The following is a 19,589-nucleotide window of genomic DNA, read 5'->3' on the forward strand; positions in this document are numbered from 1 at the left end:
GTCCTCTGGGGAGGTCTGTAATAGTTTGGCCTAGAAGGGCAAGGGTTAGTGAAAAGGGAGATGTAAGTTTTCAAAAAGCAGGACTCAACTGGCTGGTTTTACATAACCCCTTTTGTCAGCATTCTCTATGGCTCCCCTAATGCCTAACAGCCTCACTACCCTCTGCCTCACTTTGAGATGCCCCCATTATTTTGGTTTTGTGTTTCTAAGCATGTTCTTCCTCTGGCAATCCAGAAGTCTTCAGGCTCATCTTGTCTATTCCCTGTCCCATTTCTCTGAGAGCTGGATCACTTTTTTTTCTTACCCTTATTTTCTCTTCTTTCAGCCTGTATTATTACTTACTTCTGACATTTTTGTAAGAGATGATTTTTGTGGTTGATATGTAACTCTGAATAATTGGGTGTCTGAATTCCTGATTAACTGGGCAACATTCTTATGTATATGTTCTTCATCTACCTTTTGCATACGTTTCATTTAACACCACTGCTCCCACCCTATAAATTCCTAGCTCTGGTTTTGATTCAATTGTTTTCCTTTTTGAGTAAGGGGAACTAATTGTTGTGGGAAACACCATTGCATTTTGGGGACAGAGAGGGCAGATATTTTGAAATTTTTCCTTTATTCTGACATATAGCTTCTTTTGTTTTCTGTTGCTCATGGAGACTGGAATCAGTGGCTCTGGGAAGTGAAGCCTAATGCCTACTTTCTGACTTTTTCTCCCTTTACTGCTGGAGACATAGACCTCTCGCAACAACTGCCCACCTTTTTCCTTGATGTGGGAATCCCCTATCTTTTTCTTGTCTCTGGATTTATTTTCTTTAATCCCAGAATGTCACAATCTGGGGCACTTCGATTCCCACTTGGATCAATGGCTTGTGGTGCCAGACGTCCAGGAAGTATGGTGAGATGAGGGAGACTGTGCCCAGCCCTCAACTTCCCCTTGTCATGTCCCCTCTATACAGTGCTTTCTCTGGGTGCTGCCTGGTGGTAATTTTCTTTTTCTTTTTCTTTTTTTTCTTTTCTTTTCTTTTCTTTTCTTTTCTTTTCTTTTCTTTTCTTTTCTTTCTCTCCCTCTCGCTCGCTCTCTCTCGCTCGCTCTCTCTCACTCTCTCTCTCTTAAAAGATAGGGTCTTACCATAGTCGTCATCCTCCTAGTTCAGCCTTCCCAATGGGACTAAGGCACAGACCACCCCACCCAGGTCTTTCAGACAGAGTTTCACTGTATATCACCCAGGATGGCCTCCAACTCATGATCCTCTCAACTCAGCCTCCCAAGTTCCTGGCATCATAAATTCACATCACCATTCCTGATCTTTAGGTTGGAGCAGGAATTGAACCTGGGCCTCCTGTGTGTTCCCAGTACACAGAGCACAGTGTCTTAGCAGCACATGCCACTGTGGCTCATTCCTATTGATTTTAAGCTTTGGCAGCTCCCATTTGCAGACAGGTTTTCTTTTACTTTTTATTCTTTTTTGATGTTTTTGGTTCTCTTAAAGAAGGTGAGGAGATTAAGTAAAGCTTTTGTTCCTCCATCTTTAACCAGAACTGTTCCATCAGTTTTTATGGTTTGTAGAAAGATTATTTTTGCTGCCAGGACACTTTTCAATCTGAGAACCTCTCCACAGATGCTATATGGGGAACTGATTATGTTCACACTTGAGGAAAATGAAGTCTTAGAGAAAGTGAAATCTTTTGCTCTCATTACAGAATCCCAAGTATCTTGAACGTTTTCATATAAATCGGAAATACTCATTTGAGTTCCATAGAATTTAGTTGCTGTGAGCAGTATAGAACTTTAGAAACTTTAATTTTTTGGAATATAACACACTCTATTTCCTTTGTCAGAGGTTACAAAGGATATCAAAGAAGACTCTCCACCTTCAGATTGTCATTCGCTGTTCCTGATAGCACTCTTCCATGAAAATGAAATTTACTTTAGAAATATTACATTGTAAAAATGAATGTGGGTTCATCCAGTAGCATAGTGGTTAAGGTGGCTGGATCCCACATGGCCAACTGCCCAGAACTGGTGGCTTAAAAAACATGCTGAGTACATGTGCGTGCATGCCCAAAATCTCAATAAGAGGGAGAAATGGAGAAAGAATTGCAGCACAGCCATGCCCCATGGGGTGATTTTGTGCATGTTCACTCTCTCTGACACTCTATCTAACAAGCACATATGCCCTGTGAATTTTTTTTAATAAAAAAATGTAGAAAGTACTTGATGAGATGAAAATTTTCAGTTAACATTACCAATCTTTACATTTCCGATTTAACATGAGAAACCCAACAAACAAACAAACAATGTATGTGGGACATAAGTGGAGGTATCAGGAACACTTCAGAATTACCTCCTCGCTGAACCTGTCATACTTTATTTTTTTAAGTGTATTTATTTCTTCTATGAGAGAGAAACAGAGAGAGAGAGGCAACACCCCTAGCCAGGGCTTCATACCACAGTCCACCCTAACTTAACAAAGCCAGGATCACAGGCACATGATACACCCCCTGTGTATATGAACAGGCCCGGTAACATGAACCTGGGACCTTGCCATGTAGGTCCAATCGCATCACCAGTGCATCACCCCCTGGCCCCTCTGTCATACTCTTCATTTACTGAAAATGTTATATTTCAGACAGCAGCACTTTTAGCAAGATGGAAAGGGTGTTTTGCTTTGTTTTGTTGCCTTTGGTCCTCCAGGCACAATTATTTGTCCTGGCTAGTGGCAGCTCTTTTGATCTTGGTAAATTGTCCATTTTTAAAACTACTTAGGCAGTCTAAATAATTCACAATTCAAAAATGAAATCTGCAGAGGGTTGCTTTAGCTGTTGTATTTTAAAACAAATGAGGCAATGGCTTTGCTATTATGAAAAGAGAAAGTTCAGACCTCTTCTCTACCCTAAACTGTAGTAAGGGTTTTTACTATACAGTGTATTACTTCAGGGTTTTTTACTATGCAATGTATTATTTCAGGAATGAAACAGTAATTCCTGTCCCTGCTTTCCTTCACTCCATTCCAGTTACACAACAGATCAGCCTCAGGCCTCAGGGTATTCCTCCACTGCCCCATTTTTCAGGGACTCGTGATTTGATCTGAGGAAGTCAACACAATAAAGATGATGGTCTTTTTCTTTCTGGAAGATGGCCTTAGGAGTATGACAGTGACATATTCTATGGCAGCAACTGTCCTATTATCCCAACTCCTTGGTATATGTGTATACACACACACACACACATATAAATACATACTACATATATATAATTTTTAAAATATTAACACAAGATGCTTACAGTTTTTTATTTGAATGTTCTAAGAAAAATATTCATGTGGGGTCCAGACAGTGGCACCACAGAGAAATGGGACACTCTGCAAGGCAATTACACATGGGAAGGTTGCTAATTCAAGCCAGGAGACCTCCCTGAGAAACCTGGCACAAGCTTAACCAATGGTCCAAGACTGGCTAATCAAGGGTAGACCTCAGTGTCATGACCCTGTTAGGGGTACTGTGTTTCTTTTTCTCTCTCTGACTTAAAAATAAACTTTCACAACCTGAAAAATATTCTTTTGAAATGAGTTGGTTTGGATACAACAAATCAGCAATTTACCCAAAGTATTTTCACTTGTCAGATGATACAAACTGATGGAAATTTTTGTGACCTTAGCAGCCACTTGAAAATGTCAAAGTTTTAAACAGTTTCACCTAGTTTTAACTGGATAAAATTGCTTATATTCAACAGTTTTTAACATAAAACTTGGCAATTTTCATCTCTTTCAGCCTGAGCTTATAGCTAGCTATATAGACAGCACTGTTGAGATTCTCTAAACAGAAGAAATGGAGGTCGTTTTTTGCTCTGTCAGGGGGAAGAGATTCACTAGAGCTGCATTTGGAAAGCTGTTTCTGATGTGAGCATAATTATTTTAATAGAGGCATTATTTACTTTTTATACTTTGCATCGTCACCTGGGCCTTCCACTTTGCTGAGCTCATGTCCCAGACTCCCTTGCAAGATGTGGGCACACAGCTCTCATTTCTATCATGAATCATACTGGAGCTTCTGCTCCTGTTCTTTTTCTTCCTCCCCCTAAGACTCTAACTATGAGTAAGGCTAACCGTTTTTCTTTTTCTTTCTTTTTTATTTTATTTTCTTTTATGTAGAGAGGAGATTGGTGATAGTTGCTAACTAATCTGTTTCCCAGGGTGGGCTTCTGAGAAGCTTAACCCCAGGTCCATCCTCCCTCCTGCCTTTCTGCCCTGCATTACTAACCCCTGTTTTTCCCATTCCCTTGTTGGAGGACAGATCCTTACAACCTCCTTTGTGAGGTTCTGTTGACCCCTCTTGTTGGAGTTGATGGTCCCTGCCTAGGATCTAGACATTCATGTTGCTGGTTTAATCAACGTAAAAAGGAGTTACTTCCTTCCATCTTTATACCAGAATCCCTGAAGAATTCATAATGGCCTCTTCCGTACACTGCAGTTTTGATGTCCTTTAAGGATTGTGGCAAAAACCTAGAGTCATACCAATTCCTTTGCTTGACTTTGGCATCCCATGGCATTGAATTTTTTCAATTCACTCAACTCTGAACCTGTGTTTCTTCCTTTTTTTTTTTTTTTTTTTTAAGTTTTTTGTCATAGGGTGCATGCACTCACCAGAGAGACAGAGAGAGGGAAAGTGAGAAATCACCACCCAGGAGGGATGACCATGCTCCAGTCCCTTCTCAGTTCTCCTGTTGGGATTTTGGGCATGAATGCATACCAGTGTGATTTTCAAGCTGCGAGATCCAGGACTTGAACTGTGGTCTGCCATAAGGGAATCCAGTGCCTTAACCACCACACCACCTGCTGGCCCGTGAACCTGTGTTTCTTTAACTCTAAAGTTTGACAGTTCAATATAGTAGGTAATTTGAGACTTACAGTCACTGAAACTTGACATTTTCCTTTTCTCTTCCAATCAACAGCAGTGCTACACAGAATTTACACATGGTTACTTCACAGGCTGGAATCGCACAAAGCATTAGCCTCTACCTGGGTCTGGAGGAGGAGCACCACAAACTTTTTTGTTTTCCTTTTTTTTTTTTTTTTTTTTTTAAGTTTTTTGTCATAGGGTGCATGCACTCACCAGAGAGACAGAGAGAGGGAAAGTGAGAAATCACCACCCAGGAGGGATGACCATGCTCCAGTCCCTTCTCAGTTCTCCTGTTGGGATTTTGGGCATGAATGCATACCAGTGTGATTTTCAAGCTGCGAGATCCAGGACTTGAACTGTGGTCTGCCATAAGGGAATCCAGTGCCTTAACCACCACACCACCTGCTGGCCCGTGAACCTGTGTTTCTTTAACTCTAAAGTTTGACAGTTCAATATAGTAGGTAATTTGAGACTTACAGTCACTGAAACTTGACATTTTCCTTTTCTCTTCCAATCAACAGCAGTGCTACACAGAATTTACACATGGTTACTTCACAGGCTGGAATCGCACAAAGCATTAGCCTCTACCTGGGTCTGGAGGAGGAGCACCACTGTTGACTACACAGAAACCTGAACACTAGCTCCTCAGCCATCTTAGCCGGCTGAATTCCTTTATGTACACCATTTCTGGTCGAGCATGTAAATGCGACTATAAATTCCCCCTGACAGAAACTACATCACCCTGTCAGCCTCATAAGAACATGACAAAACCACCAACTGTGAAAGCGTGCTTGCCCATCTTTCCGTGCCACCTCATTGCAGGCGTGGGGGACACACACATTTTTACAAGATGAAATCAAGGCCAGGTGCAGTCCAGAAGACACGCTTTGGTGTACCTGTCTTCTCTGAGCTGCCACATGTGGGAAGCATGCTTGTGCCAACAAGGCCAGGTTCCAGAAAAGCCTGAACTCCTTGAAACTATGTTACTAGTCAAGTGGATGAGGGGAGGGCTCAGGGGAATGTGGGCATGCTAATTTCTTTGTAGTCACCAGGCCTCTCTCAAAATGTAGCTAAATCCAGTCACCATTGTGCACTAAGTCTTCATGGAAACCTGGTGACATTTAGTGTAATTCTCAGCAGTTTGTTTTTTTGTTTTCAACAGGGCTCAGAGACATGCAGCTAGTTAACTAGTTGTTGATCAAACTGAGAATTAGACCCAGTCTGTCTCTTCCCTCAGTGCCATGGTCTTTCACTTTACCTTTAAAGTTGAATGTCAGCCACAAAATTGGAACACTGGTAAGAAAGGGGAAGAGGATATCTACCTAGTGGTGTGACTCCAAGGATTTTCTGCTTTGGAAAAGAAAATTCTAATGTATGAAAGGAGCAAACATCTGTCCAGGGTCAATTAACTTTGAAAAAAGACTACTATAAAGTCTTCAGAAGCTTTATAAGAAAATGAAAAGGGAGGGGCAGGCAGTGGCACAGTGCTAACCTAACTGAACCCACATGGAGAGTTCCAGGTTCACATCCTGGGCTGTGTACAGCTTGGGCTGGCAGAGGCTAAGGGTGGATTGGGACATGCTGGAAGTGCCTGCCTATCTGTCTATCTTGTGTTTTCTTTTTCATTCTCTCTCTGTCTCATGGAATGAATGAATGAATGAACAAATGAATGAATGAGAAAGGGAGAATTACTCTTATTAAGAAATAGACAACTAATTTATTAAAAGGCAAAAGACTTGAACAGACACTGTGTGGAAAATGACTAACCAGATGGTCAATGAGCACGTGGAAAGAGGTTGAACATCCTTAGTCATGAGACAAATACAAATGTGAACCGCAATATAAATGACTACATAACCATCAGAAATGCTAAGAAGGAAAAGATCATAAAACCAAGTATGGTGAGGCTCTGGAGAAACCAGATCTCTCGATCACTTTTGATGGGAGTGTCAGTTAGTGCAACCACTTTGGAAAACTGTTGGACAGTTTCACATTCAGGTGAATGCATACACACTGCATGGCCCAGCATCTTTAGTCTGGAGAGTATGACTAACAGAAATGCATCCTTGTGTCTATCAGAAGACCTACTGGAGGGACCAGCAGTTGGTGTAATGGCTATGTCACTGGACTCCCATGTAGTCGACCATGGTTCGGGTCCTGGACCCAGTGGCTTAAACTCACACCAGGCAAGTGTGCATGCGTGCCCAAGATCCCGAGAGGAGAATGGAGAAGAAGGGATTGCAGCATGGCCATCCCCCCTGGGGGGTGATTTCTCGCTTTCTGTCTCTCTGTCTGGTGAGCGCACGTGCCCTATAGCAAAAAAACCTCCTCTACTGGAACATGTTCATAGCAGTACAATTCCTAATAGCCCCAAACTGGAATCAAACAAAAAGCCCAGTTACAAGAAAATGAACAAGTAGATTGCAGAATTGTCACATTGGAATAATATACTGCACTGAAAATGAGCAAACTGTTTCCACACTTGACACCACGGATGTGTATCACAAACATAATGTTGAATGAAAGGAAGCAGATGCGAGAAAATTCACTGTGTGTGAACATTTACATGATGTTCAAAATAGGAAAAACCGAACTATGCTACTAGAGGTCAGTCACTAATGTGGAGAAAATTATTGAGTCATCAGAAAAGTCATGATGTATTTTTCTATGCCAAAAACACATCATGACTTTTCCAACGACCAAATCCAAAAAGCGCACATGGGTCCTCGGGTGCCAGCAGTGTTCTGTTTCTTGATCTGACTGCTGGTTCTACAGCACGCTCAGATTTTGAAAATGCATCAGTTTATCCCCTAATGATATGTGCACTTTTTGTACATCTTATACTGTAATACTATGATTTTAAATTATTATGTAGATAGATGCTAGCCCTTAATTTTTGACTCCCACTGTGGTAGTATAAATATAAATCAACTTAGTAATTTGCATAGGTATAAAATGGGAATTTTGTGACATATTATACCCTATATTGTGAGGGAAATACTTATTTTTTTTCTCGATAATGCTTTGTTGACTTCGATTTGAATGGACCTGACATTCGATTTGAATGGACCTGACAAGGTGAGAAAGGGAGGAAATAGTGAAGAATTCCACCAACAGCAGCAATTATTGCTGCTTAGCATTCATTCAGCCAAAGCAACACTGCTTGATCAGGTTCTTGCCAGATTATTGAGTCTTTTTTTTTCTTTCTCTTTTTTTTTTTTGGCCTGGCAATCTGTAATAAGACTTATTATCTTATTGTTATGATTTTTATACCTCCCAGAAGAAAAGCATAAGAAAAATTACTACTGAATTCTAAAACCAGGTTAAAAACATTCTGAACCTTTATTTCTGAACGAGGTGAAAACATTCAAAGGGAAGTCTTTTCACATAGGCAGCCCTTCATTTGCAGTATTGACTACAACAAAAAGGCCACCTAGAATGTCTAGAGAGACTTAGCAATAATGGAAGTGTTATTTTGCAAAGTGTTTGGGGAATGTGTAGGTTGAATTTTCGAATTATCTCAACACACACACAAAAAATTGAGTTCTAGAAAAGAAGGGAACTAAAAGGAGAACAGGCTAACATATCTTTTAAAGAATTATTTAATTTTAGTCATTGTCATTATTTTATTTATTTATTTTCTTGAAGTTGACCAGAGAGAGACAGAGAGAGAAGGAAAGTGAGGAAGAAAGCTGCCATGGGCTTTCTTCCTCACTGATCCATGGGCTGAACCATGGTCAGTCATGTGGGAGTCCAGCCACCTTAACCACCACGCCACCTGTCGGTCAGTCCCACAAACGAACATTTTAGAAACAAAAATTGTAGGTCAGCCCTGTGGCCCGATGATTGGGGGAGCTGGATACTACACGGCTGACCACACAGTTTTGAGTCCTAGCCCCAGTGGCTTGAAAAATATACCAGTTACTTATGTGTGTATGCCCAAAATCTTGACAGGATGGAGAAATAGAGAAGAAGAGATTATGGCATGACCATGCCCAGTGGGGGGTGGGTGCTTCGTCTCTCTGCTGTCTTTGGCAAGCATATGTGTCTCTGGCCACAAATATATATAAATACATACATACATTCACACACACACACACACACATTATTAAACACTCTAGCAGAGTCTGACATGTCATCTGAGACAATATTGAGAATCAGGTCTACCCTTTTTACAGTTCCTATTGTCCTGTCTTCTCACGTGACCCCTGGGCCTTCTGACTCAGGGCCACCATGTTAGTTAGTGGCAGAGCAAGACAGGACCCACCACTTTTAAATTTTCATCCTTTCTTTCACTCCCTAATGAAGATCTCACATAATAGATGAATAATTATCCAAAGTTCACAGGTGTGATATTAATGCATTTCTTTAAAAACCTGTATTTCAGCTTGCTGCCCTTGAATTTCCTCCAAAGAAACTATTTGGAAACAAGGATGAACGTGTGATCGCCGAGAGGCGAAGTCACTTAGAGGTAACTGAATGAAAGTTTGTTTCCCTCTGTGTGTAGAAAACTTGCTGTCCGATTTACCAGTTCCTGGTAAATTAAACACTATCGGATGTGTTCATGAGCGTGAAGGTGCTGCTTCATGATCACAGGAGTTGGCAGCAGTAGCTTGGGGTGTGAGGGTATCAGTCTGTCTGAAATACAAGTCCTCATTCCCCTCTGGTCTAGCGGAATTTTTTTTTCCCCCTGATTTTTAAGAACACACAATTTATTCTAAGGGTTAGGAAGCAGTATGCGAGTGAGAACTAAATATTCACCATAGACAGATGGTATGTAATACAGGATGAGGGTACAAAGCTTGCTGCAAAAAACTTGGAATTAATTAACCAAAGATTTATAGTATTTCATCTTTGTTGCTTTTTCAAGATAATTGGAAGCAAAAAGATGCATACCTATTTTAGTCGTGGTTAAGTTTCATGTGACTTATTTTAACTTAATCTTCCAGGCCATCTACATGTAGAACTCTGGTTTAACACAACTGCTGGTTTTCTGGCTGCCTCATTGCCAGTGCACATTGTTAACTGCTTTAACTAGCTTGTGTTTCTTTTGGGGATACAGTTGTTTATTTGGTTAGAATCTGATGCTGTTGAAGCTTGGGCCAAGGCGTAAAACAGTTGTTTTTGAGAACAGTGCAAAGCACAGTATGTAGTCAAGTGTAGCCCCTGGTTGTTAGCCACAGTTTTGCCATTGTGAGCCACTGAGTCAGACAAGGGACCAAAGTATAAACAGCTCCCTACAATCTGTGTTAACAAATTTTCAGTGGTCTCTCAAAGTTCCCTTTGCTACTTGTTTAAGAGGAATAATAATCTGACCTATCAAAAATGAAATCCATTAAGAAAAGGCCAATAGTACTTTGGGTGAGTTGTGAAATGCTACATAAAAATTATATATTACTCTCTCCTAGTGATAGCCAGGTAAAAATGACTGTTCCTGGAGTCCACGTAAGGCTAGAGAACCAAGGAGCAGGGAAATACTGAGAGACTGGATGTTCTGGTGACAGCAAATGAAGAGAAATGGAGGGTATGGAGAAATTGAAGACTAGGAAATTGTTTTCCATAAGGAATGTTTTAGAGTTTTGACATCCTCAATATAGAACTGCTCCAGGGGATGATGAGTTTCAGATATGACCATGCTTATCAGTATTTGGGTCAGAATCTGGAATTATATTGGGGGGGGGTCTTTAAAAAGTTCATGGAAAATGTATATAATTAATAATAAAAACTATGTGTGGATTTCAAAATATTTGTGCACCAAAATGAACTTGTACTTTAGTTAGTTATTTTAGTTCCGTTTTCCATAAACCTTTTGAAGCCCGTTGAACACGTTTGAAGAGGTCTGGGAACTACTGATATTAAGACTTGAGTTTTTGAACAGGTTATCATTGCAAGCTTCTAAGATTCATCCAATGATGGCATGAACCTAATACCCAATTGAAGAACTTGCCTGCAAGGAAGAGATTATTGTGGCAAGCGAACCCGATCAGATTTTCTTAAAGGTTTGATTGTATCACTGAAAGCAATTCAAATGTAATGGAATTAGTGATAGTTTTCTTTACTTAACCCTTCCTTTCCTCAGTTATCTAGACTTGTCTTTGGTGGAAACATGGAGAATGATGGTTTATAAACTTGTTTCTATATACTAACAAAATATATTGCTGCCATCCTTCACTACTCAAGGCTCTGATTACACTCCTGTGCCCAGTACTACCCCAACAGAATGGGCACTCTTTGTGCAGGGCATTTCATTCATGAGTGTGGCATTTGCTGACCCTTGGTTTTCTGTTCTAACTTCCAGAGTCAGAACAGAGTTTAGGGTACTCTGTCATTCTTGGTACTTTCAGATGGAATCCATGTTTGTTTCTTCAGCATCTCCTACTTCATCACCTAGCCTTCCTGTGCCATCCACTGTTGACAGAGTTTTACGCTCCTTTCTCTGCCTCTGCAAGGCTCTGTTCCATTGCCTGTCTTTATCTGTGACCTTCATAATGTGTGTTCCATGCTTCGAGGAAATGGGTAGTTACATTAGAAATCGCATGCATTTCACCTAATGTTAACTGTTAAATCTTAGAACATTAACTTCTTTTCAAGGAGCCACTTTAATGGAAAATTAATGTGAGATACTTGCATTAATATCCTGCGACTATTTTGACTTTTCTTTTGATCTTCTAATATTTGAAGTCACCGCTCAGTTCAGTGTATTTTCATGTGAAAACCAGTATAGTTGTTTTCTCTGAACTTTCTATCTGATTTAACCCAATAAACATTTTTTTTTCTTTTTTGTGTTTGTGATAGGGCACATATGTTCACCAGAGAGATAGAGAAATAGATAGAGAAAGTGAGAAAGCACCCCACAGGGGGTTTGGCCACATTGCAGTCTTGTCTCCATTCTCCTCTTGAGATTTTGGGCATACATACACACTCATCATGCCCATGTGCTAATGGATATGCGCTTAGCGTGTTTTTCAAGCCACCACATCCAGGACTCAAACTGCATAGTTGGCCATGTGGGATCCAGCCACCAGCTAGACCAGCTACTCCCTACAAAGCATTCATATAATTCCTACTGGGTTGTCAGAAAAGGCATGACATATTTTTTCTATGCAAAAAAGTTCATGGAAAATGTGTATAATTACCAAAAAACTATTTATGGATTTCAAAATATTGTGCATCAAAATTAACTTGTATTTTAGTAATTTAGTTTCATTTCCCATAAACTTTCGAAGCCCCATTGAACACATTTTTCTGTGTAAAAATGTGTCATGACTTTTCTGACAATCCAATAATATGAGAGTTCTTCAAAAAGTTCATGGCAAATGTGTACTAAAAAAAAAGTCTTGCATGGACTTTGTAATTATTTTGCACTAATATAAACTTATACTTTCCCAAAAAGTTTGTAAAGTACCCTCATAGAATGCTAAGATAAATGAGACATTTCTTTCTCTCTGAGAGTATGCATTTAAATTCCTGTACTTGGAGGAATAATGTAAGTATATAAACACATGTAGAAAAAATGGATTCCACTAATACACATCTGCATTAGCTAATACATATAAAGTTTGGCTACACCTCAGTCCCTCTCCTTCATTCTCTTCTTAGGATTTCGAGCACATACCGCACACGTGCCCAGTGTTGAGTTTCAAGCCTCCTGGTCTGTGACTGGAACCATGGTCAGCCATGTGGGAGTCCAGCTCCTTAACCACTATGCCACCTGCCGGCTCCTAAAACAGTGTTTTAAGCAAACATTCAGTTGTGTTTTTGTCTTCCATGCTATTAATTTCCAGGATTCAGACCTTAGGTTTGAGTTTATCAGCAAACATGTAAAATGTTTTTACATTACAGACATACATACTGTGTTGGTACTTATCAAGTTATAAGAGCTAAATCTGTAAAAATAATTATTTTATTTAAAAAATTATAATTACTATGATTTCTAGTTTACCTATAATAAACTGTGATATATATAGATATATGTATGTATATATATACACACACACACACATACACACTGTATAATTATCAAATCAAGGATATATTCATGTTCATCTTTTTCACTAATGGACATTGCATTCTATTGTCCACATTTGTTAATAGTTTTCCTAATATGTGTTACATTTTTTAATGTTTGTTTTGTTTTTAAGATTTTTGCCATAGGGCATGTGCCCTTGCCAGAGAGAGACAGACAGTGAAAAGGAAACTAAGAATTCAACCCCCTCCATGGGGGATGGCTACACCACAGTTCCTTTTGCTCCATTCTCTTCCTGGGCTTTTGGGCATGCATACACACACACCTAGTGTGATTTTCGAAATGCCAGGTCTGAGACTCAAACTGTGCTTGGCCATATGGGAATCCAGTGCCTTAAGAACTACACCACCTGCTGGCCCCAGTTTTCTATGTTTTTCACTCTGCTATAATACACCATCCTACAGTCTCTTCCCCTTATTCACATGTATTCTTGCATTCATCAAAAATTATTCTTAAAGATGATAGATAGGAACATAAATTTCTGTCTTGAGATGTTTTGCAGATTTTCTTATTTGGAGAGAGGAATATTTCTTGTGTGTCTAGAGGTGGTGGTGACCCTTTGGCAGTCTGGAATTGTAATGTTTAATGTGTTGCACTAAAATATAAAACAGCAAGGAGTAAAAATGAGATAGTGGTCAATGCCAGAGCATAAATTTGACCTTCAGTGCTCTTATTGATAAATAAGCTCCTCCCCACAAAGCGAATGGTCCAACTCAGGTTTAAGACTGGAGCTAGATTTTTTTGCAGAAAGTGACCTGCGATTGCTTTCCTCTCTGGCACTTTTATTCAAAAGCAGTATAGAGGGGCCAGCAGGTGGCGTGGTGGTTAAGGGTGCTGGACTCCCATGTGGCCGACTGTGGTTCGAGTCCTGGACCTGGCAGCTTGCTTTCTCACTTTCTCTCTCCCTCCCTCCCTCCCTCTCTCCCTCCCTCCCTCTCTCCCTCCCTCTCTGGACAAATTAAAGTAAGTAAATAAATAAATAAAGTTAAAAAAAAAAAGCACTATAGAATCTTTGAAAGTTTCCACTGTAGTTGGGTCTTCCTCTTGCTGCCTTTCTGGCCTCACTGGAATCAGTTTAGTGTAGCTGTGTGGGTTAGGACAGACCCTGCAGTCAGGCAATCAGAGGATTCTGCTAACCTCTCTTCTCACGTGGGACATGCTTCCTAGGTTCCAGACTCCAGACAGTCCTTACTGTAGCCTTGACAATGGCCCACAAGACACATGTTGACAGATAATGTAGTGAATGGAACAGGAAAAGAACACCATCCATCTCTCTACCCAATGCGTATTTTGAGTAAAACAGTGTTTTTATTGTATTTGAAGCCAGATGCCATGACTAAGATTGATCCATATGAAACTATTTTTGTTGCTGGTCAAAAATGGTGGACTCTCAACAGTTTCATAGGCTTTTACATAATACCACCTTTCTCACACTGACTTGGTGTTTAAGTGTCAAGCACGAGTGACAGTTGGTGATAATATCATGTCATTTACTTACCACAGCCAGCTTGTGAGATGAGTTCTATTATTCTGTCCATTTTACAGGTTAGGAAATTGTGTCTTAGGGAGGAGAAAGGCTAGTAAAAGGCAGAGCCTGAGTCCCCACTCAGTGTCTTTTAGAGTAAGCCCCTTCTAATCAGCACACTCTAAGTTTGAAATGGAGTTGGGTTTTTCTCTAAAGAAATGTAATTTCTGGGGCCAACAGCTTGGCCAACCACGGTTTAGGTCCTGCAGGTGACTTGAAACTCACAGCAGGCACAAGTTCTTGCATGCCCTGAATCCTGAGAGAAGAGGTTGTGGCTTGGCCATCCCCTCAAAAGGTAATTTCTCACTTTCCCTCTCCTTCTCTCTCTCTTTCTGTCTCTCTGGTGAGTACATGCACCCTATGACAAACACCTTAAAAAAATTAAAAATAAATTAATGTTATTTTTGTTGAAGAAATCTCATCTTCTAGCTGTATTACCACAGTGAACTAAGATCCACTGCCTTACCCTGTCTTCTTAAATACTATCTCATTTACTCAGCAACTATTTAGTACCTACTGTGTGCTGGCCAGTGTTCTAGATGTGACTAAACTCAGCAATACAGCAGCCCTTTTCCTCATCTCTTACATAACCACAAGAGTAAGGATGTTGAGACCAGCAGTTAGCGTAATGTCTATGTCGCTGGACTCCCATGTAGTCGACCGTGGTTCGAGTCCCATACCCAGCACCTTAAACTCACGCCAGGTGCATGTGCATGCATGCCCAAGATCCCAAGAAGAGAATGGAGGAGAAGAGATTGCAGTGTGGCCATCCCCCCTGGGGGGTGATTTCTCGCTTTCTGTCTCTCCATCTCTCTCTTTCTGGTGAGCACACGTGCCCTATAGCAAAAACCTCTCCAAAAAGAAAAAAAGAGTAAGGATGGTGTCTCATTATAATCTTATTTTGTTGTTGTTGTTATTTAAAGAAAGAGGTCTATTATGGTTGTTTATTTTTAATATTCACTTCATGAGTAGTAAAAATTTCTCAATATCACTTATAGCTTTGTTTATTTTTAAGGATATGAGATGTTACATTGTTCCCATACTGATTTATACTGAGAATATTTCAAATTTGCTAGAATATTAAAGGCCATTATAAGTGAAATACTGAAGAATATAAACTCAGAGGCAGCAGGTGGTGTGAAGGTCAAGGCACTGGATCCCACAGTTCGAGTCCCAACCCCACAGCATGAACATCACACTGGGCATAAGTGTTTGCATACCCCAAATCCCAAGAAGAGACTGGAAGAAAAGGGATCAAGGTGTGGCCATCATCCCTGGGATGTATTCTTACCAACTTGTTCACAGGAAAGATAGGAGAGATATGCAGAGAAATAAGCCTGAGCTAAAACTGATACAATGAGTTTACATGAAAAACAAATCTAAACACCTCTGAAAAAAAAGAAAAGAATATACTGTTTCTCAAATCGTTAGTGGTGAATGGCCATTCTCTAACTTCCATCAACACTTTTGTCCAATGAATGACAATTTCTAAAAAAGCGAAATTAAAAGGACATACAGAATACAAACAGAATTCTTTTTAATTACTAAATGTAACTTCAACAGATGCAAAATTATTCTGTTAGATTGCGGTAGAAGTGTCTGAAATGCTGGCCACACTTTCAGTAGCACTGTTCTGGATGGTTCATGACACCTCAGGTCTACTTCATTAAGGCTCCTGTTGCTTCCTGGTTTATATCAAAAGATATGTTAATGTCTCAAATCTTCCCTCTTACATTCTTTTTTTTTGTTGTTGTTGTTGTTAGAAGTTTTTTGCTGTAGGGTGCATGCACTCACCAGAAAGACAGAGGGAGACAGAAAGGGAGAAATCACCCCCCAGGGAGGATGGTCACACCACAATCCCTTCTCCATTGTCCTTTCAGGATCTTGGGCACACACACACTTGCACCCGGTGTGAATTTAAGCCACCCGGTCCAGGGCTCGAACCGCGGTCCACTATATGGGAGTTCAGTGACATAGCCATTACTGCTGGTCCCCCCTCTTATATTTTTAAGCTACTTAAAATTGATGACTAATATAACTCCTCATCTCCTATACTTCACCCTCACTGAATTATCAGAAAATCGGCCTAAATTACCCACAAAATAATGAGTTGTTTTGTTCTATTTTTGTTCATTGATGAAAGGTACATTTTAAGTTACTAATTTCAAAGAATGTTAATTTCTACTTGAAACCATCTTTACTAATCATTTTAATAGTCTATCATTTCGAGGAGTAACTGCCATTAGTGAAAGCAAGTGAAACCCTCTAAAACCATAAAACTTTGTAGGATAATAAAAACCACCTTTGGCTTTAAAAGCCTGAGACATTTCTAGAAGGTGCTCTTCAAAGTACTGAAGTAGGCAGCAGCCAGTATCCACTACTTTCTTCCTTTCCCATCATCCTCTTATCAGCTAAAGCATTACTGGGTTTGATCAGCTAAAGTGTGGGCCTCGGAGCAGATCATCCCAGCCTCAAATCCAGTTCTGCTCCCTTAGAGTTATTTCATGTCACTGCTTCCGTTGACCTATCTGTAAGATGAGGAGAGTAATACTATCTTCCCAGAGTTGTACTGAGGATTAAATGAGGTCATGTACATAACATAGAATCTGGTCCAGAGAAAACTAGTCACAAATGTTGTTTTGCTCAATGACGATAGTGAAGACCGTAGTGTTGATGATGATGGTGATGACAGCAGTGACAGTGATGAAGCCTTATGGTGCATTTTAGATTTGTTTCAAGAGCCAAGGAGGGAAAAAAAAAAAAGTGATTATCTCAGTTTGTTACATTGACTTGCAAAATCAGTTTCTGAGAATGAAGTCACTAAACTTATATATTATTATTCATAATGATACACTTATCCCTTCCTATCCATGGGGGACTAATATCACGATTCCTCTTGAATACCTGGAAACCAAAATCCAGGGATGCTAATGTCCCTATAGATAGCCCTTCTTATCCAAGGAAATTCAATCCATAGTTGGTTGAATCACAGATGTGGAACCTATGGATACAGAGGACTGACCATACCTGTAAGAAATTAGAAACTCTCCCTATAATTCCTTCCTTTCTGTTGGCCTTTGAAATTTTAAGCTGAAAAGGAGAAATAGTTTTCTAAAGAATTTTGTCATGGTGGAGCTATTGTACAGTGGGGAAAAGATTAAAGACACAGGATCATCATGAAAAGGAACAGTCCGTCCGTATGAGGAGTTTACATACCTCTTACTTACACCAGGTTAGTTTTTTTGTGCATATCTACTGGGTCATTGACTTCCCACTGTGGAGTCCTCACTGACCTGGTGGATTCCATAGGTTTCTGCCCATGAAAAAGTAGGCTAGTGCCTTTTAGGCAGTGATTCTAGGGACATTTAAACACATATGTTTAAAATGGTATTAGATTTATTGACCCACTGCGGCAAGGGAAAACTTACACCACAGGGAATTATGGGGACATCCCAATAAGAAGGTGTTTAAAAAATGTTTTTATAGGGGTTGAATGAGATGATTTTGAGAAAAGAATAAGAAAGTAGGGCTTTGCTCTGGATCAGATGCTGGGAGTAATTCTATGGTTGGGTATATTAATTCTTCACTAGAAATCAAGAGCAGAGTGAGGTTTAAAATGTGATTGCAGCAGTCATTCACATTAACCTGGGTAAGATACTTGATCATACTTATAGATTGTACAGTAGTCATGTTTCTGTCTATGTTCAGGCGTGATTATGGAGTTGTGGATTTTTTTCTCTCTCTTTTTTCCATGGTCACAGAGTAGCCTTATCTGGTGGTGTGCTCATTGGAGGTGTATGTGCTCATTGGGTGCATGTACTCATTGAAGAGAGACAGAGAGGAAAGACAAGGAAACACTCACTGGGGGAATGGCCATTCTGCAGTCCCTTCTCCATTCTCCTCTCGGGATTTTGGACATGCATGTATACGTGCCCGCTGTGATTTTCAAGCCTTCAGTTCCAGAACTCTAACCAGTGCCAGCCATGTGGGAATCCAGATCCTTAACCACCATGCCACCTGCAGACCCATATTCTTTGAAGTTGTTTAGAGTCCACAGAACACTGTTCTTAGCTGTGAATGCTGAGCCAGTTTCCTTTTGTTTTGCTTTTCTTTTTCACATATAAAAGAGAGTTTGTGAGTTTCATCATTTCTAATGGGAACAGTGTACTAAGTGAAGAGGTATTTTCAAAATAAAATCTTGATAGTTCGAACATTTTATTCACCAAGAACAGGTATTAGTCATAGCTGTCAAATTGCTATATCCCCACCTTCACCGCCATCCCACAGCCAAGATTCACTTTTCTGACTTACGGTACATGTATCATACACAGCCTGATTTTCCTTGAATGATGACAGTTTCTCCTTCCATTTCAATTTTATTTTATTCTCAGATCTTGAATTTTCAACTCTAGAATCATTTGGTTTAAATACTTTGTATGTTGAACCCTTTCAGTTCAAAGTAAATTTCAAGAGGTTAAAAGTGTTGAGATTTTTTTTTCACTTTTCTCATTCATTTGAAAGATACTTAGCAATTCTATGCTTAATTTAACATTCTTTCCATCTATTTTCTGCTGATCTTACAAAACATATAATGACAGAATCATTATCAAATATAGGCACAGATTAAAGAAATACCTCATACAAAGAGCCATTTTCTTCCTCATTTAGTTTTTTCTTCTTCTGGTTGTCTGGTTATTTGCATTAGCAGAACTGTTTTCTATTATTAGTCCATTATCACCATCATCAGTAGCAAAGCGTTTTTGAAGGTGGTTAAAGTAAGTGGCTGTCAGTGTCTTGGAGGAGATTGAGCAGGAGTTCAGAGGCCATTTCTTATTGGTGCTTTTTGGGACACAGAGGAACTGACGGTGCTGCAATCTGGGAATTACTGTCAAGAAATCACTGTGTAGAATAAAAATCCTAGTAATGTAAGTTGGTGCTTTATAATCACATCAATGTATGATAGTCTTCAACTGAAGGGACAATCTCAGTTTGGTGTTGATGAGCAATCATTGGTTTAAGAGGAAAGCAAAATTAAAACAAATATTTGCAAGGTTGGTAACACCTTTTAAATCCAGATAGAGGCCTTGAGGAGGAAAGAGAGGATCCACCACAGTGTCAGCAATTGTACTGTCT

General features: G+C 39.8%; 1 protein-coding gene across 1 annotated transcript in view; it reads left to right on the plus strand.

The window, feature by feature from the left end:
- Nucleotides 1-19,589, plus strand: part of KIF16B (kinesin family member 16B) — a gene marked incomplete at its 5' end in the record, with an annotated part of 299,847 nt that overhangs the window by 248,580 nt on the left and 31,678 nt on the right. Inside the window, 1 exon segment of the mRNA XM_027770001.1 lies at nt 9,293-9,376. Within this exon segment, the coding sequence (XP_027625802.1) occupies nt 9,293-9,376 (84 nt within the window).

The sequence above is a fragment of the Tupaia chinensis genome, unplaced genomic scaffold, assembly GCF_000334495.1.
Source record: "Tupaia chinensis unplaced genomic scaffold, TupChi_1.0 Scaffold000101_1, whole genome shotgun sequence".
In the NCBI taxonomy this organism is placed as follows: domain Eukaryota; kingdom Metazoa; phylum Chordata; class Mammalia; order Scandentia; family Tupaiidae; genus Tupaia; species Tupaia belangeri.